This window comes from Desarmillaria tabescens, assembly GCF_030435595.1.
Source record: "Desarmillaria tabescens strain CCBAS 213 chromosome Unknown EV420scaffold_9, whole genome shotgun sequence".
NCBI classification, from domain to species: domain Eukaryota; kingdom Fungi; phylum Basidiomycota; class Agaricomycetes; order Agaricales; family Physalacriaceae; genus Desarmillaria; species Desarmillaria tabescens.
Window position 1 is genome coordinate 1,232,912 of NW_026848308.1, and position 23,085 is coordinate 1,255,996.

The following is a 23,085-nucleotide window of genomic DNA, read 5'->3' on the forward strand; positions in this document are numbered from 1 at the left end:
CAATGCACTTATTTTCTTAGGTATAATTCTTCTCCTAATCTTTAAATGTGTCTGAAATACAATATTTATTCGTTGTCGTGTCAAAGTCCTAAAAAATGAACGATGATAATATTTACCAAGTACGGTACTATTGACAAAACCGACTAAGTATATATCTGATATCACAATGGGCATGCGTCCTATCTGGTCTTAATACAAAGAGTAAAGGCTCATCAGAGACAAATCAACGGTAAAACTCGTAAATACATATCATGCATAACTTCGCCCTACACCATATCCTCCGGTCGCTTTTTAGAGCCGCTCCTTCAAGAAATTTCAACCAGGGGTCTACAACTCCATAGAAGATTCGTACCGTCTGTTGACTATACTTTCGGGGCCTTGGAACAGGAATACATCATAAAACATTGTTGCAACCTGAGCACCAAGAATCGGTGCTATGAGAGGGCACCAGATCCAATATTGACTGAAAGAAATATATATTGTTCAGAGATACCTTCACGGCAGAGGAAGGGAAAACTTACTTTCGGAAAGTGTAAACCTGCCTTCCATAGCCAACCATTGATGTAACGATCCTTGGACCCAGATCACGAGCAGGATTAAGCGCGAACGCTGACCAAGTGGGAATTAGCAGTGCCGGAGGAAGTGAGGAGCGAATGGGTACACATACAAGTCTCCATGCCCAAGGAGGCCGATATACCAAGCAACGCAACGAAAAGCACAATGGGGAAAAGCCCGCTCGGGGGCGGTATATTTCCTGGATCAATAGTAGCAAGAATGACAAGTACAAGCATTGCAGTGCCTAGAAATTCTGAGAAGAAGCAAGAGACATTCGTCATATATTCCAACTGGAATTGAAGTGAGTGAACTTCGCAAAGAGAAGGTCTCGAGAGGAAAACTCACCGGGTAGGTCCCGAGGACTCCTGCTGTAGTTAATGTCCTGAGCCCACGTTCGCCTTCGACAATATCGATGGCATGAAGGTAGTTGGCGTAAACGATAGCGCCACCGACAATGCTCCCTAGTAGTTGAGCGAGAAGATAACCTATTGGGCATACGAATAAGAGAAATATTCCGTGAAATACGCGAGAAGTCTGACCGGGGACTTTCTTCCAGGGAAACCCACGCCATGTAGCGAGAGCTAGAGTCACCTGAAAAGTACTGAGTCTGATTTAATAAGAGAATACGAAGACACATACTGCAGGATTTATATGAGCACCAGAGATTCCCGCGCTCACCCATGCGCCAAGTGCAACGGCTGCACCAAAAGTGAGGAAAGAGAATGCTGCATAGCATTCAGCACTGACCGGCAGACCAGCCAAAGCAAACCGAGAGGTAATCCTACAAGTAGTCAAAACGCCTTTGCCTAAAATCTGCCAGAAGCCACTTACGCCTTTAGGCGAGGACGCCACGCTTGCATTCGCAGACAAACTGACCTGGCAGTTAACGCCCGTCCCAAAAATGACGAGTACCATGACACCAGCAAACTCGGCGGCAGGCTCTCGGAGAGACTGACTGTAGATAAATCGCACTGAATATCAAGGCGTGGCGAATCGATTCTAGCGTACCGATATTTCCACCACCAATTGGGCTCGGAGACGATTTCTGGTGAGGATACGAGTTCGATATGGTCGCCTACGCTCGAGATCTCTATCGGCCCAAAAGGCGATTCGTCTTTCTCGTCAGAACCACTGGCAGTAGACATTGCGCCAGAGGAATCGAGGAGTGAACAGAGGAGAGACCGCTCCAACGCGAAGTCCCAATATATCTATCCGGGCCGGGTCATGTCCACTCCGCAACTACAAACGCCGGAAGTGCTTCTATCTCTTGACTATAGGCCCTTGTGATATGCCATTGGTCATAATTTTCCGTTGTCCTTTTTCAGGGGAGATGTCGGTAGGCGTTGAGCACGGTAAAACCCCGATGAGAAGCTTGAGGGAGAGATAGAAGACACCATATGCTAGAGATATACTGCTTTAAGCCCCGAGATTTACCAAGCATTATTGAGAGAGGGAAAACGGATCAAGGTTGAGCCTGCCAATACAGTCGCTAGCATTTTTCATGCAAAACCGAAGTGTCGTAACCCAGTAGATATGGTGTAATCCATAAGGCTAGTGACGGACGAGGCCTGTTGAAATAATCCTAGCGGGTATGGAAGCACACGAGGGATCAGGACACGAATACGGGATTGACGCAGTACATGAGCAGTGAGTACGTAGTCAATCGAGTAAAGAAGAGGAAAGCGTAGCTACGAAAATTTACCGGTACGTACACGTGACTGATTACCAATAAACACGCGAGCCACGAGCTCGATATCCAACAAGGCCCTGATGATTTCTGAGCGATAGGCAGTTTTCATGGCCAAGTCGAACGTCTCCACATGGTAGGCAGAAAAATTCTCATGAGATTCTGCGTAGAATCGCGCAGAAAGCATGGCTTGGAATGCAAGGACCAACATCTATATCAACTTGATAAACACAGCAAGATCCATAGTTTCGATCAGATGCAGCAGGCAAGAAAAGATAGCGGCGATTTTTACAGGCAACGTTCAACTTCAAGCGCTGCACAATTTTGACTGGATCCGAAGGTGAAATAGACCTTCGAAAAGCAGCAAGTTCCGTTAAATGTATATCTTGCCGATGAATGCCGACTCGGAATGGTTCTTGCAAAACTCAAGTTCGATTGAATACTCTTCGGTCAACTTGGATGCATAGCAAACATAGCAACGCTTTCGCACGACAGTGCAAGGATTCGCTTCATCACTGTTGAAGCTTATTCTGGAAATTCAAGAAAGAGTTTTATTAAATAATATCGTGTATTCCATGATGGAAGCATCTAATTGGTTGGGAGTAGGAAAGATAAATCCAAGGAAACAAGTCCATAGGACTACGCTTAGAGTCCGACATTGATGGGGGTACAGCCGAGGGCAACGAGACCGTTCTATTTTTCGACATTAGTAAACATCGCATCCGATTGCTCTCCAGTGGCACTTACGAAGTTGTTCTTCTCACAGCAAACTGGCTGGTTAGCGCACTGAGTGGTACCAAGACCAATGACGGTAATGGGGTCACAAGTGAGGCCCCTTGAAAGCAGATCAGTAAAACTCAGAAGAGTCAACTGGAGAACACCTACACTCCGGCGGTGATCTCGCCAATGGGAATTCCCAGAAAACCGAGAGCATTCTGAACCGCTGAATCCTTCGGCTATTTGGATTAAGGGTGAGTTAATTTTCCATGCTCTGCCCATAAGATCAAAGAGACTTACATCTTGAACAGACTTGCAACATTGAGCGGAACCAGTATTGCATTGGCCTCCGGTGACAGTTGTGTTCGTGGATTCCCTTGGTACCACGCTAGCGGCAGCGAGAAGAGGCAAGGCCAAGATGGCGAGAGAGAAAGCAGATACGCGAGCAAACATGGTAAGATAAGTTGTTCGACTTGAGATACATTGCTCGACTACGAACATCTTTTATACGCCTCAAGATACCATGTCGGGACCGAAAGCGGAGATAATTCAAGAAAAAGAAAACCACAGATCGTCGGCTGCCAGTGGGTGACCGCCGAAATGTTGAAGTAACGCTTTGATAACTATAACGACACGACCAGGCATAATTTCGGACAGTCCAATGGCAATTAAGACTCTAGATTGATTGCGTGTTTGACTAGCCTTTGAGTCTTTGACATTGATATTCCATTTGTGAAGTCCTCGTCAGCATTCAGACTTTCAGAGATCTGTCAACAGAGTTACTCTCAGGGAAATTTGGAATTTTCGTGTCATGTATGGAGCAAAGACACCGAGTCACTGGCAGAGGGAATAATGAGGCAGGGCTGGTATATCGTTCCAAATGTCACTTCAATGATAGCATGGATCGGAGGGTACACATAACGTAGTTCACAAAAATCGTAAGCAATGTGAGGCTGTAGAAGGTTTCGGGGAGCCTTTCCTCTCCGACCTCAGGACTGGAGAGGATGAGCGTGTTGGCTAACCAGCAACGGTGACAGAAAAGGAAAGAGCGGCAAAATTCCCACGCAAGCTTGACATCGTGACGACCACGACATCGACTTTCGTTTTGCACTGGCATGCCAGTCAAGGGCCAAAAAATATCAACGAATCCTTTCGTCCGGCTCACGGAGGCAGAAAACTCAACTTGCACAACTACCACTCACAGCAGTAAATACCTTGCCGTATCTTCCCAAATCTTCAAGTTTCCCTTCCTTATTATTCTCCGGTCCCGAATGCAGAAATAACTCTACAACATCTAACTGGACAAAATATCCTCTGTTTGATATTTAGTGGCTTCTTGAACGATCTGAAGCGCGACATTGTAACGAGAGCGATACAGTTATCATTCAAATACGTCAGTATCTGGACTTTCTATGTATAGGCTACTCGAGCTTACTTGCTTGGCGTCAGGGAGTTTCCGCTGTATTTATTTTCCAGGATAAAATGGCACTATATACTAACAGGCCCTCTCTTCTTTCCTGACGGTTGCCCATTGAATACAAGCATGATATGAACTCGGTAACACTTTCCGGAACAACAAGTCTCCGTTAACCCTCGGTTGTAATAGTCATGGCCAACATAATGCTACCTTGGCAATTGCAACGGGAGCAATATAACGACCTTGATAATTCTTCTGTTTCGAACAACTCCTGGTATAGACTCGTGGTATCAGCTGGTCTCGGCTTGAGGACTTGAGTTAACCGCTTTGGATTTTCTTTCTACTTTTGACCTACATTGTGTCACCTGGAATGAGCAGTATGATGAGTGCCTGGAGCTATCTTTACGCACTAGCAGATGGTTTCCCTTGTAAGTCCTTTCATCAGCATTTTTTCAGAAAGATAATCAGAATAATTACACTTCTTTGCAGGCAAGACAGTTCGGAGCCTCTCATCAGATTTCTGCGTCATATGCCTTCTATACCGCAGCGTCCTTGGCAAGCAATTGGCATCTTGAACACGCTGGGCAACTTCCACATGTGACTCATTGCCGGACTACTTTTCTCCCTTGGAATCGGATATCATGATGAAGCTATGACCTAATCTGCTATTTGTACTGAGACGTTCTCTTTTCATCTACCATTTCCTATCAAATTCATCCACGATGCGCGCTGTTGTATACGAAAGTCCATTCCGCGTCACAGTGCAGGACGTTCCAAAGCCCACCATCGAGCATGCCGATGATGTCATCGTCAAAGGCGCGCCTTCATTCCTATCAGTAGGACGAGATATTAACATATCCTTTCAGTGACTACTAGTTGCATCTGCGGAAGGTAAGAACGCGTTATCATATTCGCACACAGGACACTAACGAGCGTCGTTACAGTGATCTGCATATGTACGAAGGACGTACCGGAGCGCAGGCTGGTATAGTCTTCGGCCATGAGAAGTATGGCCATTCTATAGTCATAATATTGCGTCTGATTTTTATGATCCAAGCATGGGCATCGTCGAGGTGTGTGTTCGGTATATGCGAAGATCTGTTGTATATTAACATAGGCATCATCTAGGAAACTGGAAGCGGGGTCGCCGTATGTCCCTCCCTCAACTCTTTCTCTCATTGATACTGACACGATCAGTAGCTCTTGAAGAAAGGTGACCGAGTGGTCATGCCATTTAACGTTGCTTGTGGGCGTTGCCTCAACTGCGAAGAGGGTCGTTCGGCTTTCTGCACCCACGTTAATCCAGGTTTCGTGAGTGTCGTTATCACAACGTTACAGCCCCACTACTGACACCACATATTACTGTACACAGGCGGGCGGGTACGCGTCTTATAATTTACTTCGGGATCCTAACAACATCTGACCATGATTTAGGGCCTATGGGTGAGTCGACCACTTATGGCATCAGGTTCACTGTTGAAGATACACTTAGTTATGTTGCAATGGGACCATATCAAGGCGGGCAAGCCGTACGTGACAATGTTATCAATGACGGGGACTGTATAACACTACGTGTAGGAATATGTCCGGGTTCCCTTCGCCGACTTCAATGCACTCAAATTACCACCTGGTACCGAGCACGAAGGGGACTTTGCACTCCTGGCTGATATCTTTCCGACGGTATGCCTGCTTAATTTTTGTTTGTCTCAATACTCAGTGACTGCTAGGGATGGCATGGTGTTGAAATCTCGGTTCGTTCTCTCCGGAGTCTTGGCCTTCAGCAGAATTTACGCCTTTAATAACAGGGCTTCCGTCCGGGAGAGTCGGTTGCCGTCTTTGGCGCTGGACCAGTCGGTCTGATGGCAGCCTACTCTGCTTTGATTCGCGGTGCCGCTGAGATATATGTCGTTGATCGTGTTCCGGAACGCCTGGCCAAGGCAAAAGAAATTGGTTGCATCCCGATCAACTTTACTGAAAGTGACCCTGCCGATCAAATTATCAAGCTGAGAGGAGGGTGAGAAGTGTTGTCCACGATTATTTTTATGCCTAATTCACGGCTTCGTCATGTTGCAGGAAGGAAGTTGACCGCGGAGTGGACGGTGAGCGCGTTTATTTCGTCGTTGGCGCGAATATTAACGTTCTGTTGCTCCTCTAGCTGTCGGCTATCAAGCTACGTCTAGCGATGGAAAGACCGAGCAACCCAATGCTGTGCTCGAGGCACTCATCAAGGTTGTCCGACCTACCGGAGGATTAGGTATTCCTGGGTTATATGTACCAACAGATCCTGGTGCGCCTGACTCTGCTGCTGCCAAGTGCGTACATCTGGATCTCTATACAATGGACAGGTACTAATGGATATATAGGGGATACATATCTTTCCCATTTGGTATGTCGTTCCTCTAGCTTAAACTCCACTGTCTGAGTGCCCTTTCCAGGCAAGCTCTTTGAGAAAGGCCTGACCGTTCGAACTGGGCAATGTAACGTCAAGGTCAGTTTTGCTGAATCCCGCCAATACGAGCTATGGTTTTTATATGACTTTGATAGTCCTACAATCGCTACCTTCGTGACTTGATCATCGCTGGTCGAGCGAAGCCTTCCTTCGTCGTATCGCATAACTTGCCGCTTGAAGATGCTACATCGGCATACGAGAAATTCGACAAGCGAATTGACGGGTACACGAAGGTCTTATTGCACCCCTGTGCTTAGATAAATCATCATGAATGTTTAACCTGTACCACTTGTACCCGTGTATGTAATAACGTCTTTACGTTGAATGTAAGAAAGATAAAGGTATATGTTCGAAAAATGGGGAGACCAGTGATAAAAATCTCAGGTATTGAAAGTGGGCTTAAACACCCAAGTTAACAGGCGTGCATCCGAGAGCAACGACACCGTTCTATAAGGGAAGATAAGTGTGCGGCCATTATGCATATATGAGAGAAAACTATTCACGTAGTTGTTATTATCGCAGCAAGCGGGTTGGTTAGCACACTGGGTGGTTCCCAGACCGACGACGGTGATGGGGTCGCAGGTAAGACCGCTGCAAACCATAAAATTAAGCATGCGAATCGCAGATATAAGTAAGATGACGTACACATCGGCGGTGACAGTGCCAATAGGAATATTGAGGACCCCCAAGGCGCTCTGAACGGCGCTGCTGCTAGGCTGCATAAAGTACATAAATAAGGATTCAGAGGGAAAGACACCTTGGACTCACGTCCTGAACAGACTTGCAGCACTGGAGAGAACCAGAGTTGCACTTTCCACCGGTGACGGTGGTAGTGGTTTTAGCGGCAGCTGCGTATGCAACCAAGGCGGCGATGGTGAAAGTAGAGATGCGAGAGAACATTGTGAGATTGAGAGTGATGATATTACTCAATGATGTTTACAGTCTCTTTTATACGACTTGAGAAAGTCTTGTGATCATGCGGAAATAAGACTTGAAGAGACTGCCTGCATTCTGTGGAGTGCGCCGCTTACGGTGCGCGTATGTATGTTGCATTGACTTCGGACAGTAGGAATGATTGTCATGATCATATGGTGTTGGTACCGAAGGACAGAGAGACTGCATCTGAATTTGCTATTCTTGGTACAAAGTCAAAAACTTTGACTGAGTATTCTGGGAGTAAGGTCCTACAAACCCACCGTTACTTGAAGCACATAACAACGAAGAGCGAGACCTCGCTGGGCGATAATTGGATTTATCCCCCTATTAAGAAGTGCAGTGCCACCGAGCCGCCGCCTTCTCCTGATCAACGCGGATGCGGGAGAGCTAGACGTCACCGATTCAATTAATCCGTCCCGTCATTATTAAGAAGTGCAGCGCCACCAAGCCGCTTTCTTCTTGCTCCATCAGGTCAAGACGCGAATTTATACTTAGATAGATAGAAAACGGTGTCGTGATTGAATTTCCAAAACATTAGTGCTGTTCCCCGAATAAATAGAAGCAATAATTAACATAGATCATCGTCACCACTACGGAACATTCCTCGTCAGCCAATGAACAGCAAACACGCAACATTCTGTCACTCACCGGATGACACTCTCCACCGTCCCAGGTCCAGATCTTCTTCGCATCCCCTACCACCATCTTCGCCAGGTGCATCATGCTCCCGTTCTCCACATTCTCTATCCACCACTTCACCATCCAGTGTCTGAGTACCCACTTGTACCAGACGTAGAACTTCCATTCGTAGCTGACGATCACTCGCGGATTAAGGTATATGTTGTTCATCTCGAATTGACGACGCATGTCATAAGGCATAAGGAACGATTCTGATGAGAAGCACTCGCCCTCCACTGACGCGCGGAACGACAGAGGTGGTGTCTGGGCGGGTGACAGATCGGCAGGCTGACCGAACGATGGGTGGGACGAGGGAAGAGGATTCGAGAGAGGTGCTGTTGAAAGGCGACCAGAGGTACGTAGGCTGACGGGGAGGAATGGGTCGGGACGGAAAGATACGATGCCATTCCAGCAGGTAAAGACAGGCGCCGGCTCGTCTTTCATGACCGCTTGCATGCCAGCGTCCTCGAGGAAGTAGGGCCATAGCGATGACACTAAGCGCCCAAGCCGGTCTCGGAGGACCCAGGCATCGTACATTCTGGTGCGTTGTCAGAGTCGGTGGGAATTATACAAGGCGAATTCTCACCCCCAATAAGACAGATCAATCCCACACGCCATATCGTAGTCCCCGTCGCGAGTCTTAAGGAGCTCAAGGATCGTCTCGGACTCGACAAAGACATCATTACTGAAAATAACGCGATCGTATCCGCCATTTTCCACCAAGGGCTCCAAGACCTTGTTCCTGACCGCAGCAAGAAATCGTATTCGCGGCGGTTTGGTATCCATACTTTCCGGACGCGTGATTGATGTGTCGTGATTGAGTATTCGGTGCTGGACCTTGAGCGCAGTTAGTCTAGTGCCGAATTCTTCCAGCAAGGCTGGGGTCTTGTCGCCGCTGTTGGATTCGACTGTGGAGACAAAAACATTGTCCTGAGAGAGCTGAGTGTATAATATGGGTCACTGGGGTGGAACTCACCGTGCCAAGGTACTTGATGAGTTTGATCACTTCATCACACCAGTATGGTACGACCCGCTCGTTGTTATAGAACATGGCACCGATAAAGACCTTTTCTGCAACTGGATTTAGACATTGCAAGGCAAATTGGCTATCGACGTACCTCCGTTTCCATGCCCTTCCGGTCTCGGAGATTTTATCGCAGCCTGGATATCAGCCTTGAAGCGCACGTCTCCGAGAAGTTCACGAGTCAATAACATGAACAGTCCACATATAAAGAGCGATAGATAGACCAGCACAGTCAAGTGCCATCTGTACTGGACATATCCGCGATGAAAATTTCGACTGCTGCGCGGGTCCGGGTCCAACTCGATAGCCTCATAGTACTCTCCTCGGGATGTCCTCCTGGCCCACACGCTCTTGAGAACGGTGAATCCAACGGTCCATATAAGCATAACGAGGCTCCATGTCGGTATAGACACCATTAAAAAGACGAGGCGAGTCCTGTTTGCTGGCCAAGCCGGCGCCCATGATCCCATACCCACGGTCGCGAGCCAGTAGAGATAGGCCTGGTTATAGATAAAGGCGAAGAGAAATGTGGGTATCGCATAAGGGGAGATCTGGCGGAGGGTAGAGAAGAACGTCCAGAATGCCCATGACAGCCTCATGGTGGAACGGTGAACCGCAGCAACCACTTTCCCGCCCATCCTGCCAAGTTCGTGCCAAGACCGAAAACGTTTCGGCGTTTAAACAGTTTACCGGCGTCGTCGACATCATTTAATGGGGGCGTCATTAATTAGTCATACCGACGGTTAGGCACCCGGGCAGATTCTGTCATTGGTGGCACACGACTCATGTGTCACTGTTTACAGCGCTTTCACTAGGTGCACGAATTTTTTTCAGGCGTAATCGAGTTGTCACTGCCTAGGAAAGAAGGAAGTTGGTTTTGGAAAGTTAAAGTTTGCCATTCAAGTTGGCGCTTTGCCGCAGTCCCGTACAAGCACTGCGTGTATGTGAAACCGTGAAACCCATTGTTACCGGTGCCAATCTGATGGAAACCCAACAACGCATAATTGACTCTCGGAACACACTTGGCAAGTAGAAAAGTGCATGTACTTTCTGGTGACAGAGAATGGATTTATTGTAAAGGGGAAAGAGGAGCTCGAGACGGAATACCCGGCTTGTAATCGGCGTGCTAAACTCTCGGAACCATGTGGGCCACTGCAACGTTTGCTGTGCAATCACACTGTTAAGCAATTCAGATGTTCCTGAACAATGAACAGATTGGAATCCGGAAACGCGCATCTTTTATGAATTTACGGGTCCTGTTATAGAGTAGTCTCTGGTCACGGAAATGAATTCATTAGAGAGGGAAAAATAGAATATGCTCTGCCCGGCTTCACATCGGCACACTAAGTTTGCCGTCGACAGCGATTGCCGTGGGGCAATGCCGGTTTGCGGCAATCAAATTTTCGGTTGGTCCCGAAACTCTGAAGCCCCCATGTTGCGCAGAACAATAGACTACGCTTGCCTTGTCTCCAAGGTCTCTTAAATTGGACTGTTCCATTCACTACGGGATTCAATCAAGCTTGGCAACTTGTTCTGTGCCTTGATATTGTTTTGAGTAAGTACAAAAGAGGAACAAATCTGTGACTGAAACTGATTTTAACTGGCAGCCTGAGGTTGTTCTTCTGTGCATCAACTGATCTCCACGTCGCTCGCACACAGGATGTCAATAAAAACCACGATGTCATGCTGGGGATACTCTAATTCGTGTATGGATCACCTAAGTAACTCCGGCGGCGAAAGTGACCAGGTCGTAGTCTCGTCTGTTCGATTGTATCCACTGTCAGCCGCTCTCAGTGTAACTTTCAATACACAGCCTGGAACTCTGGACGAATGGTTGACGTTTTTGTATCCAGAAATACTGCGCCGCCGACTAGCATCTTCCTCCTCCGACGTTGAGTGTTCTCACGTCAGTCGCTCAATAGAAACCGCCCTGGCACATAAAACAGCCTACCATGTACCGTTGACGTCGCTTGAATGCGATCTGTCGTCTATCTGTCTTGACCGCAAGGACTTCTATACACCAGTTCCGAAATATCGCTGTTCAATTCCGAATACAGTGTTCTGGATTGACTTCTCTGAACGACAAGTGTGTGATAGATTTCCTGATTGGATTTTCTCCGGGATGCATTCGCATGGGTGAATAGAGGACATGCATGGGGGAACTTGGTAGATCATCCATCAAATCATCAGGAATAGCATGCCGTGAGGAGTAGTCAAGGGATTAGTGATAAGTGGTACCGGAATGAGGCATTTAGCGACGTTAGTAATAATCGTTTCTAATACTGCTTCGGCCTCAACAGCAAGACAGTACGTCGTCTATCTTTACTATCGCCAAGTTACAGGGTGCGAGATTTTTTGCAACGCTTTGTGGATCAGAGAAGAGGCCGGGCGAAGCAGCGGACTAGCCCTGAGACCGGCGTAACTGACTAATGGCCGCCGCCTTTCCCGAATAATCGTTTCGAACATTTCTCATCGACTGCAGGACCATGCTCACCTTTTATATGCATGGGGTCCTCTGGAATTCGCTATACGGTCAGATTGAACTTCCCTTACTCATCTTGTGGACGCTATCTTCCAATCCCTGATAAATCCGCTTGAGCCCGGCGATTTGCCTGCTTACTCATTCAATAATACGGTACAGTCAGCAAGGGATCTTGGCAGCTGCGAACTCGAAGCACTTCTTATTTGTTGAGGTTCGCCTACTTCTCTTTCTCACTTAGGCTAAAGTATTGAACGGAGGATTACTTTCAGCCTGCTCCAACTTCAGCTTGGGCGAGTAAGGGCTTACCTGCTTTGTTCTCTTGCCTGCATCATATGGATGCATTCCTCAATTGAGCCTACCAAATCAAGTGTTGTAGCAATGAAAAGGTTCGTACGTCCTTTGAATTCTATACATCGGGTACAGGACATTCGCCCAAAGTCAAACGTTGCCTAGTTTCAGATTATTGTTTGGTCGTGAAATATCTTCACTGTTCACGGCAATAGTGCTCGAGATGCCACGCGTTGAAGAGCGCCCATCTATTTTCATCCATATTCCGGCATAAATACCGCCTCTAGTAGCCTAGACTGACCGTTTTCTTCTAGTAACATACCAAATGGTGTCATATGTTGCAATTGCGGCCATACCCTCCGGACAAATCCCTCCCTACAAATCCCACCGTCGCCACAGCTGTCCCAGCTTCTCCACACGAACGACCCCCCCTCCGACGTGCAGGCTACCTGGTTCCGCAATGTCGGGATACCAGGTATTCGAGACGACGTCTCCCAGCTTGACGACAGGATCCGTAGTGTTGGAGCGTTGCTACACCAACTCGAGCAAGAGCGGGCTCTTCTCCAAACCCGAGCCGACGCGTTTGCGTCTGTCCTGTCCTCCGTCCGGCGTATTCCAAAAGAGGTCCTTACTCGCGTATTCATCTTCGCTACGGCAGACGACACATGCGATGCTTTGAATATCAAGGCCGGTCCTTGGGTATTCATGCACGTCAGTCGCTTCTGGCGTAAGACCGCCTCTTCCTGCCCGTCTCTCTGGTCTAGACTGCGAATTAATGGCATCTTTAGCCATAGAGACCCGTCGTCCCTTCTATCCACAGTCCTCCGCCTCTCTGACCAGAATATACAGCACTTTACGTTTACTTGCGATGACGACGACGAAGGAGTGGGCGACGCCGATCATGAAAAGATGCTAGCGGATGTTCTTCGAGTGCTTTTGGAACATTCCAGACGCTGGGAACGTATCTCATGTGTCCTTCCCACTAACGTGCTTGCGCTGCTTTCAGCTGCGCGAGAGCGTTTCGATTCTCTCATATCCGTCTCACTGCGGTGCTCAGATTCCGGAGAGCTCGAGACGCTCGACGCCTTTGAGGTTGCACCCAAGCTAGTAGAGGCATCTTTCGATGGCTTTCATTGGAGGACGAAGATTCGGTTACCAGGCCATCTTACCACTTACAGCGACACGCGGCCTCAGGGAGATACCACACTTACTCCATGCTACCTCGATATGGTTCAGCGGAGCCCTCGGCTGGAGACATTCAGGGTCAATCACTGTGACACCGAAGGTGTATCCTACCAGCTTCCACGACTATCCCGCGTCACGCATAAATCCCTAAGGCGCCTAACAGCATGTGATGACCTCTTCTTAGACAACCTTGTGCTTCCCGCCCTTGATACCATGAACATCGAACCAGGAGATCGCCGCGAGTGCCCTCCCAGTGCTTGCATATCCGTCCCAGACCTTATCGTCCGCTCCCAATGTTCACTCACCTCGCTATCCCTAACAAACGCTGCTCCAGACAGCAATTTTATCCACATCCTACAGTTGACGCCTCACCTCCAATCTCTACAACTCCGATTCCCGCTCTGGATAGACAGGACCTGGCTCTACGAATCGCATATGAAGACGCTGATAACGCGTCTGGCTGAACACTCCAAGTTGGGTGCAGTGCACGTTCTGGTGCCTCAGCTACGGGAGATACACATCGAAATTGGGAGAAGGAACGAGCTTATTGACGAGCTCGTCTTTTTGGATCGGTCCTTCGTCAATCTGATCCATACGCGGTGGAATTTGGGTTCATTCTCGTTGGTGCGCTTTGAAGGATGGGCGAGGTGGACGAGGTTGGATGAGCATCATTTTCAGGAATTGAAGCGGATGAAAGGGGAGGGACTCGAGGTTGTTTTCAGGACGCTGAGCAAGGGTGTGATGGTGGACCGTGTTTGATTTGTTTTGCTAGTTTTGTTTGTATTCGCTTTGTCGTCGAGATTTTTGCTGAACGCTTTCCTTTCGTTGGATGAGATCTCTCCCGGAAGTTGACGTAATTCTGCTATACCTCTACGGATGCCAAAGATAAGAGCTATAGTGGTCTGTCAAATTAAATAAATAATGAGGCTCATGGAATAGTTATTTCGCTATCTAATGCACATCTCAACCACGATGCTATCCCGTTGTAACTCAATGATGTATGTAAGAAATCCGTTCAGCGCTGATGCTCCTTGACGGAAATTGTAACCCTTCCTACCAGCCGAGGAAACCGGGCTTCAAATTTCCTCACCACATCTTCGGTGCTTTCCGAGTCCTCGTACAACACACTCTGAGTCCTCTGCGACAACGACTGACGCGCCGCGTTCTCTTTCCACGAGCTCTTGACAGTCAGTCTCTTCTGAATCTTTATCGTCAACATTCGGAACCTTTCGTCGAACGGCGGGCTCGAGAGGATCTGGTCGAACTCGCTCCACTCTGGCGAAGCAGGATCCCAGCATTCTCTTGGAATGCCTAGTCCGATGACCATGACCTGCAACGCGGGAGATTGATCGGACTGTACTACTCCCCTCAGGCATTGGATCCACCAATGCAAATACTGAAGCCCATAGGTGGGGGATGGGACCGTGAAAGTAACTTCTCTCAAATGTCCAATTCTGAAGAGAGGAAGCCCGCCCAAAAGAAAAGAACTCTGTGCAGCTGCCACAATAACACAGATAAGAATAGAAAGTAAAGAGACACACATAAAAATACTCACCGACGTTGAGCAAGAGAACTCGAAGAGAGCTCAAGGTCAGTTTGAGGATTCTAGCGAGATGCTGGACGTCGGCGGCCTTGTAAAGAGTGAATTCAAACGATCGTAGTTCTTCAATAGACACGGGGCAGGTTTTCGTCTCCAAGATCGTTTCGATAAAACTGTATAAATGTTTGCTTATGACGCTCAAGTCTCGGATACGAGGTCTGCGATGCGCACTGGGCAAGTGGTCCAATTTTAGATGGGTGGTTGTGCCGCCCCCAATCATCGAGACACTATGAGTGTGATGTACAAGTAGCCGTTCCAAGCCCGGTGATCTCTGTAGCACGGCGCACAACTGCTCGAACCCATTCTCGTGAAAGATGACGTTAATAAGGTGTATTTCACGGAAAGAGTGGGTTGAGAGCTGCGCTAGCGATTCGTCGCAGAAATTGCCGATAGTGACGTGGTCGAATTTGAGAACTTTGAGATTCTGCATGAACTGGAGGATACAGCTGATGATGTCGAACACAGCAAGGAAGGTGGAGCTACCGCGGTGGCCGTTGACGCAGAGGGTCTGTACAAGCGGAGGGATATGTGGAAATGCCATACACAGTTCGTGTAATTTCTGGACCCCGTCCGAGTTGAGTTGCGATCCCTTCAGTTTGATATGGCGGAAGAGAATTGCACGGGTGCGCGAGGAGAAAGCGCGAGATGTGAGCGAGCATGCTCTGAGATCACTGGGGCTGTGGACTTCGTCGATTATCGCATCAATGAGCTCCTGCGGAAGGGACTCTGCCATGATTGGGCGCCCTGGATACTGTATGTGAGAGGAATAAGAACAGTGATTCGAACCAGTCCCACCTTGATTTCCGAGATATACGGGACTTCGGCAATCCTGGTATCGGGGCTTTTCAAGACCCAACGATGTCTGCAAGAAATGCGTGGAATACACAAGTATAGTTGGTGTCGAAAGGATAACGATGAAAATAAGCCAAATACCTATCGTGATGGATGGCGCTTCACCCCAAGAAATCTAAGAGTACATATACTGCCAATATTCGGCTCAAACATACAAGCCATAGGGAACGTGTATGAGTCGTGGTCCCTTCATTCATAACTGTCCATCATTTATGCGATATATTTAGTGCGAGGTACCTGGTACCGCGCCAATGGGTATAGATAGCAGCGCTGGTTTCTCAAATAATCGCAAACTAAACGCTCGTAGTCGTAGCTTGAGAATCAACTTGGCCAACGTCGATTACCGGTGGTTTAGACTACGTTGTCCATTAAATACGTTACTTCGTAATTTTAAAAGTGAATTTACTGATTCGTATGTAGAACGAGAGTTGGCATCAGACTCAATGCCTGTATCGCACGATCCGCAATGAGCTTTCAGGTTCATCAAAAGTAAGAACACAGTACGCACTTTGTCACTTTGACGGAAACCCTACTCTTTCCTACCAGCCGAGGAAACTGAGCTTTGAGTTGCTTGGCCCTATCTTCGGCGGTTTCCCGAGACCCCATTCCCAGGATCTCTCCGAACAGAGGCAATCTATTTTCTGCCTGCACACCGCCGTCGAACGACTTCTTCTGAATCTTTATCGTCAGCAGGCGGAACCCTTCGTCAAACGGTGAGCTTGAGAGAATTTGGTCAAACTCGCCCCATAGAGGCTGCGAGGTGGGGTTTCCCGAGAATGAAGCACCCAGTTCGATGTCCATGGTTCGCAACGCAGGGGATTGATTGAGGTGTATCACTTTCCTCAGGCTTTGGATCCACCATTACAGATAATGAAGCCCATCGTGCCCGGATGTGATCATGAAAGCAACCTTTCGCAAATGTCCAATTCTGACGATTGGAAGACTGCTCAAAGGAAGAGAATCCCGTGAGCCTGATGCTATAGTTCTGGTGGTAAGAATATAAGGTAACGAGACACGCATACAAATACTCACGGCAGTTGAATGTCAGCAAGAGAACTCGAAGGGAGCCCGACGTCAGTTTGAGGATTCTAGCGAGATGCTGGAAGTCGACGGTTTTGCTAAGACTAAATGCAAACCGCCGCAGCTTTTCAGCAGACAGTGGGCAGATTTTCGTCTCCAGGATCGCTTCGATAAAGGCAGGACAACTGTATGAATGTCTGCTCACGACGCTCAAGTCCCGGATACGAGGGCCACGACGAGTAACGTGCGTATGGTCCAGTCTCGGTTGACTAGTTTCATCACCACCAAACATCGACGCTGTCATCGGGCCAGTATGATGTACAAAAAGCCGTTCCAAGTCTGGTGATCCTTGTAAGACGGCGCACATCTGGTCAAACCCGTTCCCGTGGAAGACGACATCATAAAGATGTATCTCACAGAAAGAGTGGGACGAGAGCCGTGCTAGCGACCCGTCGCAGAAATCGCTGATAGTGACGTCGTAGAATTTAATGACCTTAAGATTCTGCATGAATTGAAGGATAGAGTTAACGGTGTCGGACGTTGGACGTTGGACGTTGGAGGGTGGAGCCGCGATGGTAGCCATGGATGCAGAGAGTCTGCACAAGTGAAGGAATATGTAGAGAGGTCACACATAATTCGTGAAATCTCTGGAATGCATTGAGTTGCGATCGGCCGCTCAGCTTTACCTGCTGGAAGAGAATGGCACGAGTGCGAGACGAAATGCGTGAGATGTGAGCGAGCACGCTTTGAGATCGCTGAAACTGTGGACTTCGTCGATTATTGCGTCGACAAGCTCCTGTAGAAGGGACTCTGCCATGATCAGGCAGCCTGGATACGGATGAGAAAGGGACGGGAACAGTAATCTGAGTCAGTCCCACCTTGATTTCCGAGATATTGAGGAGTTCGAGGATCCTAGTCTTAGAGTTTTCCAAGATCCAATGATCTCCGCAGAAATGCCTGGAATACATGCGACTAAGGTCAGTGCCGAAACGGTAACGATGAAAAATAAGCGAAATACCTATCACTACCACAACTGATGACGCTTCACCCAGGAAATCTTGAAGTATATATACCGCTAATATTCGGCTCAAGCATACCAGTCGTGGGGAACGTGGATCAGTCCCTTCATTCCTATGAAGCACTAGTGTATCTGTCCATCATTTATGCGAAATATTCAGTGCAAGGTACCGTACCAATGGGAATGGATAGTGGTAGCTCTGACGACTCCAATAATCTGACTGACGGCAGGTGTAGTAACTACAGTCGATATCTCATGGTGCCCAGGCCACAAGGACATCGCAGGGAATGAGCGAGCAGATTACCTAGCGAAGAGAGGAGCAGAAAAGTCAGTGGCGACGACGGGAAAAACAAGAGCTAACGTCGGAAGAGTAGCAAAAGCAAAGACAACGGAGGAAAATGCAGTGGGAGGCTAACCCTAAACCGTGGGCGATACGCGACGGCAAATAGACTCCCACCGTCGCTAAAGCCAACACGTCACTTCCTGGACCTCGCAGGGAAAAGGAAGACGTACGGCCGAGTCCTTCAATGCAGAACTGACCATGGACACATAGCCGAGTTCTACTCACAGTTTGTGCCAAGCGAGGACGTTGACTGCCCTTGTGGCGAGCTCTTCCAGACACGCAAACACTTCATTCACGAATGCCGATTCAACGAGACAGAACGGGTCACACTTCGAAAAGTGTCGAGGTCCCTGTACCTGCCGGACATCCAGGGCACCAAAGTCCATTGAGAAGACGGGTGCATTCACTCGATCAGGGGAGCCACGGGACCCTAGGCCGGCGGGTCTTCTGTCACGGTCTCGCTAGATAAGTCTTCCTGTAGTAGCAAAATCTGTGTCGGTAATGAGGCGCCGGGTCTCTTGCTGACTGGAGGAACAATGGTATAAATGGACTGCGAGTTAAAGCCGACAACTGGAAGCCGACATTACCGAAACACGTGGCCCCCTGGCCCGTAAACGTTGACCACGTGTCATTTGCTTGTCTAGTAGTTCTAGTACCAACTTCAAGTTCGTCTTTGTCTTTACTTATCTTTGTCTCGTCTGTATCATATGTCTGCTTATCGAGGACAACGATAGGTTCTTGCATCGCGCAGCTCGGTAATTCGCGTTTTGTGGCCCGTTTCAACTTACGATTTTACGTATCGCCCAACACGTGTAACTTTATCCCATTGAACCTGGCTTGCTGCGTCTCACCCTCCGAAAGTCACTGTGAACTACGATTGCGAATAAATTTTCGAACCTGAGTATCGTTAAACGCCCTTGAATATACGAGTAATTCCCTGTTCGTATACGATATTCTGATCCTGCCAGGTTGTACATCTCAAGGGGATCTAAGCGCCATGATCGAAGCGGCCAGGTCATACACGCATTAGGGACTTGACGTCTCCGCAGCCGCTCTCTGCTCTCCGGACACAGCCACTGCAGCCGCTCCGGACACAGCCACTTCCAACTGGTGACTTCGAGATGGGACATTTTCCAAGAGGGTTTGGGACATTTTTGGGTTGTGTTCAGGACATTTGAAGAAGGGCTGGGGACGTTTTGAGGTGGGGAGATGGGGACGTTTTCTGAGACTGTTCGGGACTTTTTTTTTTTTTTTCATTGGCTTCAGGACATTTTGAGATGGGAGGATGGGGACGTTTTCTAGGGTTGTGTTCAGGACATTTGAAGAAGGGCTGGGGACGTTTTGAGGTGGGGAGATGGGGACGTTTTCTGAGACTGTTCAGGACTTTTTTTTTTTTTTTCATTGGCTTCAGGACTTTTTGAGATGGGAGGATGGGGACGTTTTCTAGGGTTGTGTTCAGGACATTTGAAGAAGGGCTGGGGACGTTTTGAGATCGGGAGATCGGGAGATTTTTAGGTTGGGTTCAGGACATTTTTAGAAGGGGCTTGGGACGTTTTGAAATGGGGGGATGGGGATGTTTTCTGAGACTGTTCAGGACATTTTTTTTTCATTGGCTTCAGGACATTTTGTGATGACAAGAGACATTTTCATAAAGGATTGGGGAAGTTAAACTTTGAGACCTAAGTAACCATATGCTGAAAGGGTCTTATGAGGGACGTTCATCCATGGGTTTGTCCCCAGTGAGGTCTGTAAAATGGCAGATGAATAAACATTTTACCTCCAGTTCTCGCATGGTGTGTTCTCAGATATTGAGCAATGCATGGAACTTGAAGGTCCTGAGCACCAGATTAAAATGTTTTGATCCCTCACCATTGAAAACGTCCGGATTACCCTCTCTCAAATGCCCCAACTCCTTGTAGCAGGCTCATGTGTGGTACTGACTCTGGTTGGTCTCCTTTTTATGGACATAAGAACCAGAATCAATATCCCTCCCTCAAAATGTCCTGATCCCTTGTCTCGAAATGTCCCTACCCCGTCACCTTTGAAAATGTCCTGATCCCTTTGTGTCAGCACCTTTTAAAATGTCCCGATCCCTCCTTTGAAATGTCCTGACCCCCGGCTTTGAAAACGTCCCGATCTCTCCTCTCAAATGTCCTGACAGTCAGTGTTGAGAATGTCCTGGTCTCTTTTCCGAAATGTCCCATACTCCCCCTAAAACGTCCCAACCCCTCACCTTTGAAAACGTCCCGATCTCTTCCCTCAAATGTCCTGATGTCTTTCCCAAAATGTCCCATAGTCCCCTCTAAAATGTCCCGAACCCTCACCTTTGAAAACGTCCCAATCTCTCCTCTCAAACGTCCTGACCTGAACTGTTGAGAACAGAATCAGGAGCCGCATCCCCGGTGTCGGGCGGCGATCGGTGCTCAAAATGGTTCAGGATCATGTGATAGACCTGCTGTCCACAATTCTCGTATACTCTCCGAAGCGGGGGCATTTGCGTGAGATCGGCCACTTTACGCGATTCTGGTGCTTACTTGGTTTCTTCCCAGCACTGATGCCTCCTCGAGCCAAACGAGCCGCATCCTCCGGTACGCCCCCACGGCGCAAAAAAAAGGACCAGTACCACCACGCTATCCCAAGGTTCATATTGCGACGTTTTCAACCTTCCAGTGGTCCTCCCAAGTAAGTAAGCGCCCGTGCCTCGGGTATTCGATTTTTCACGCATTACCACAGAAGCAGAGCACAGCGCCAAGAAGAATACAAACAGACCCGTGGTAATTCTGAGAATGTCCTCTACTATGACTTGGCCTCAGGGAGCCTCGATGTTCGTCCCATCGGGAAAGTTTATGGGCTCATGAACCTCTACAGGGACGCAAGCAACCCTAGCAACGTCAACGAGCTGGAGGAAAAGCTTGGCGTCCTTGAAGATGGTGCCTCAGTGGTCATCCAAACCCTCCATTCCAACCTTGCCAGTGGCAAGGTCCCCCTCAAACGCCGCGATGTTGGGCGGCTACGGAAATTCTTGTTCGTGATGCATTACCGCAATCTGGGAGGGTCGTACTTCGATCCTGATCATCCTCATGGAGGCTCGACAATTCGGCAGTGGGTCGAGCGCTATAAAACCAAGCATCCATCATGTCAAACACACACCGATGTATGGCTGTCTGTCCTCCGCTACTACTTGGATACTCCCCATTCCCAGATCGTCAATGATGCCACTGCGATATATAAAGAACACGGAATGGAGAAGGTTCATCTTCAGATGTTGACCGACACAGTCGATCCCAACATGGAGCACTACCCGGCTCTTGCGTATCAAAAGCAGGCCGGCATGAGTTTCCTTTGTATATGGGAAGCTCATGACACATCAGAGTTTATTCTGAGCAATAACAGTTTTGGACTGTGGGAGGGCGTAGCTCCATCGGGCGACCAGATTCATCGTGTCTTTGTCGTCAGTCCTCAGATTGCAGTCGTGTTACGGTCCAACTTGCTTCCCATGTTCGAAAAGATGGGGCCAATGAACAGCGACCTGATTCAGATCCCCCAAGAACGACCTGTATCGAAACTCGTCAACGGGGAAGCTGGATTCCGCATTCCCGAAGGCTCCGATCCTTCGTCAGTCGATTTCAATCGTCTCAGATCACCTAGCGACCTCTTCACATTCACCATAACCAAACTGTCCCTCGTTCAAACTGACGCTCTTAACGCTGTAGTTTTGAAGAATGTTCACCAGGATGGCGCAATGACATTCTTGGGGAAGGAACGTATGTTCAGGACCGTCCGCTCATTCTGTCACGATCAGATGAACAAGCATGATCGACCAAAGTTCGCATCATTAATGCGGCACCTATCGGTCATCCCGACATTGATGGGGCAGGCACCACAGTCGAACGATCCTGTCGATGCTGAGCTTTATGCGACTCTTATGAATATACTGCTCGATGAGAAACGCTTTCCCTCTCACTATGACCGCGCCCTATCTGTCTTCCGACTAATTGAAGACACGTCCCTGCGCATGATTTGTCCTTTCATGACGGAACACATCTTCAATCTCTCTGCTGCCATGCAGAAATGTCAGACTCGTTTTGGTGGGGATGTCTACAAAGCTGTAGGAGACACCATTACCTTGGAATCGTCTCTGTCGGAGGAGGTTTCGTCGAGAGTATTTCAAGGGCTGGATCAGTTCATATCGGATAAACTAGGTGTGCGACTGGCCTATGATTCTAGTGATGTTCTTGGGCAGGTGGGCAAGGAGGTCGTCCTCGTTGCATTTCTTGACTGGGTCATTGACGAATCAGGTCATGTTTTGGATAAGATGCCTGATGTAACGATGCAAGCGGTGCAGATACAAGAGTTTTGACATTTTCATTCTCCTTTGGCTATAGTCCTCGTTCATAACAACTGTAGTGTTGAGGACTTTGTATTTTACCCCTTGCGGGAGGCGTAGGATGGAGCAAGTGTTTCCTTTCTTGTGTATGTATTGGTTGATTGTACATGTACCCGGTCGATTTCGCTCTTACAGAATATATGCTCTCAGCACCATCGAAGTTTCACGTCCCGGACTCATGACAATCACAAAATATCAATATTAATTATAACTTGAACTCGAAATAAATCATGTAGTACACGTTTAGGCCGCCACATTGAGGGGAGTGCAGCCTAGAGCAACAAGATCATTCTTCAAGTTCAACATTAGTCTCTATCCAATTCTCCGAGGACCCAGATACTCACGAAGTTGTTCTTAAGCCTTGGGGCCAGGGAATACAAAGAGAACATCTAAAAACATGAATTAGTGAGAGATATGAGCAGAAGATACCTTGTCAGAATCATTTGG

The 23,085-nt window shown here is 48.2% G+C and overlaps 10 protein-coding genes across 10 annotated transcripts; 3 read left to right on the plus strand and 7 right to left on the minus strand.

Annotated features, from left to right (window-relative positions):
- Positions 1–5: 5 nt before the first annotated feature.
- EV420DRAFT_1197226 (putative aquaporin 4) lies at positions 6–1,932 on the minus strand. Its single transcript, XM_060466313.1, has 10 exons — positions 1,564–1,932; positions 1,387–1,510; positions 1,303–1,336; positions 1,195–1,253; positions 1,095–1,146; positions 901–1,040; positions 668–845; positions 522–609; positions 353–463; positions 6–303 (listed from the first exon to the last, which is right to left on the minus strand). Exons 1-10 carry the CDS (start codon positions 1,698–1,700, stop codon positions 267–269), a joined length of 960 nt encoding a protein of 319 aa, XP_060334195.1. The 5' UTR covers positions 1,701–1,932; the 3' UTR covers positions 6–266.
- Positions 1,933–2,719: 787 nt separating this feature from the next.
- Positions 2,720–3,432, minus strand: EV420DRAFT_1525729 (hydrophobin 2). The gene is made up of 4 exons (XM_060472388.1): positions 3,260–3,432; positions 3,128–3,198; positions 2,990–3,077; positions 2,720–2,935 (listed from the first exon to the last, which is right to left on the minus strand). The coding sequence occupies exons 1-4, from the start codon at positions 3,410–3,412 to the stop codon at positions 2,888–2,890; spliced, it is 360 nt and encodes a 119-aa protein (XP_060334196.1). The 5' UTR covers positions 3,413–3,432; the 3' UTR covers positions 2,720–2,887.
- A 1,493-nt stretch (positions 3,433–4,925) lies between these two features.
- EV420DRAFT_1197259 (GroES-like protein) lies at positions 4,926–7,203 on the plus strand. The gene is made up of 17 exons (XM_060466314.1): positions 4,926–5,192; positions 5,243–5,267; positions 5,321–5,383; positions 5,434–5,449; positions 5,505–5,525; positions 5,577–5,687; positions 5,749–5,756; positions 5,811–5,819; positions 5,869–5,905; positions 5,955–6,056; positions 6,104–6,127; positions 6,182–6,390; positions 6,450–6,475; positions 6,532–6,688; positions 6,740–6,762; positions 6,812–6,864; positions 6,921–7,203. Exons 1-17 carry the CDS (start codon positions 5,099–5,101, stop codon positions 7,080–7,082), a joined length of 1,140 nt encoding a protein of 379 aa, XP_060334197.1. The 5' UTR covers positions 4,926–5,098; the 3' UTR covers positions 7,083–7,203.
- Positions 7,204–7,224: 21 nt separating this feature from the next.
- EV420DRAFT_1639811 (hydrophobin-251) lies at positions 7,225–7,725 on the minus strand (the record flags this gene model as incomplete). The annotated part of the gene is made up of 4 exons (XM_060477023.1): positions 7,225–7,272; positions 7,329–7,416; positions 7,471–7,541; positions 7,594–7,725. The coding sequence occupies 4 exons, from the start codon at positions 7,723–7,725 to the stop codon at positions 7,225–7,227; spliced, it is 339 nt and encodes a 112-aa protein (XP_060334198.1).
- A 363-nt stretch (positions 7,726–8,088) lies between these two features.
- On the minus strand, positions 8,089–9,490 carry EV420DRAFT_1619106 (cryptococcal mannosyltransferase 1-domain-containing protein; the record flags this gene model as incomplete). Its single annotated transcript, XM_060475430.1, has 4 exons — positions 8,089–8,148; positions 8,410–8,977; positions 9,026–9,369; positions 9,416–9,490. 4 exons carry the CDS (start codon positions 9,488–9,490, stop codon positions 8,089–8,091), a joined length of 1,047 nt encoding a protein of 348 aa, XP_060334199.1.
- On the minus strand, positions 9,278–10,225 carry EV420DRAFT_1197298 (uncharacterized protein). Its single transcript, XM_060466315.1, has one exon. The coding sequence runs from the start codon at positions 10,099–10,101 to the stop codon at positions 9,523–9,525; it is 579 nt and encodes a 192-aa protein (XP_060334200.1). The 5' UTR covers positions 10,102–10,225; the 3' UTR covers positions 9,278–9,522.
- Positions 10,226–12,054: 1,829 nt separating this feature from the next.
- On the plus strand, positions 12,055–14,305 carry EV420DRAFT_1197355 (uncharacterized protein). Its single transcript, XM_060466316.1, has 3 exons — positions 12,055–12,156; positions 12,215–12,331; positions 12,548–14,305. The coding sequence occupies exons 2-3, from the start codon at positions 12,282–12,284 to the stop codon at positions 14,175–14,177; spliced, it is 1,680 nt and encodes a 559-aa protein (XP_060334201.1). The 5' UTR covers positions 12,055–12,156; positions 12,215–12,281; the 3' UTR covers positions 14,178–14,305.
- A 543-nt stretch (positions 14,306–14,848) lies between these two features.
- On the minus strand, positions 14,849–15,787 carry EV420DRAFT_1197395 (uncharacterized protein). Its single transcript, XM_060466317.1, has 3 exons — positions 15,190–15,787; positions 14,974–15,131; positions 14,849–14,915 (listed from the first exon to the last, which is right to left on the minus strand). The coding sequence occupies exons 1-2, from the start codon at positions 15,749–15,751 to the stop codon at positions 15,010–15,012; spliced, it is 684 nt and encodes a 227-aa protein (XP_060334202.1). The 5' UTR covers positions 15,752–15,787; the 3' UTR covers positions 14,849–14,915; positions 14,974–15,009.
- An 872-nt stretch (positions 15,788–16,659) lies between these two features.
- On the minus strand, positions 16,660–17,644 carry EV420DRAFT_1197436 (uncharacterized protein). Its single transcript, XM_060466318.1, has 2 exons — positions 16,903–17,644; positions 16,660–16,847 (listed from the first exon to the last, which is right to left on the minus strand). The coding sequence occupies exons 1-2, from the start codon at positions 17,471–17,473 to the stop codon at positions 16,732–16,734; spliced, it is 687 nt and encodes a 228-aa protein (XP_060334203.1). The 5' UTR covers positions 17,474–17,644; the 3' UTR covers positions 16,660–16,731.
- Positions 17,645–20,713: 3,069 nt separating this feature from the next.
- Positions 20,714–22,863, plus strand: EV420DRAFT_1525759 (uncharacterized protein). The gene is made up of 2 exons (XM_060472389.1): positions 20,714–20,933; positions 20,985–22,863. The coding sequence occupies exons 1-2, from the start codon at positions 20,806–20,808 to the stop codon at positions 22,609–22,611; spliced, it is 1,755 nt and encodes a 584-aa protein (XP_060334204.1). The 5' UTR covers positions 20,714–20,805; the 3' UTR covers positions 22,612–22,863.
- The last annotated feature ends 222 nt before the right edge of the window (positions 22,864–23,085 follow it).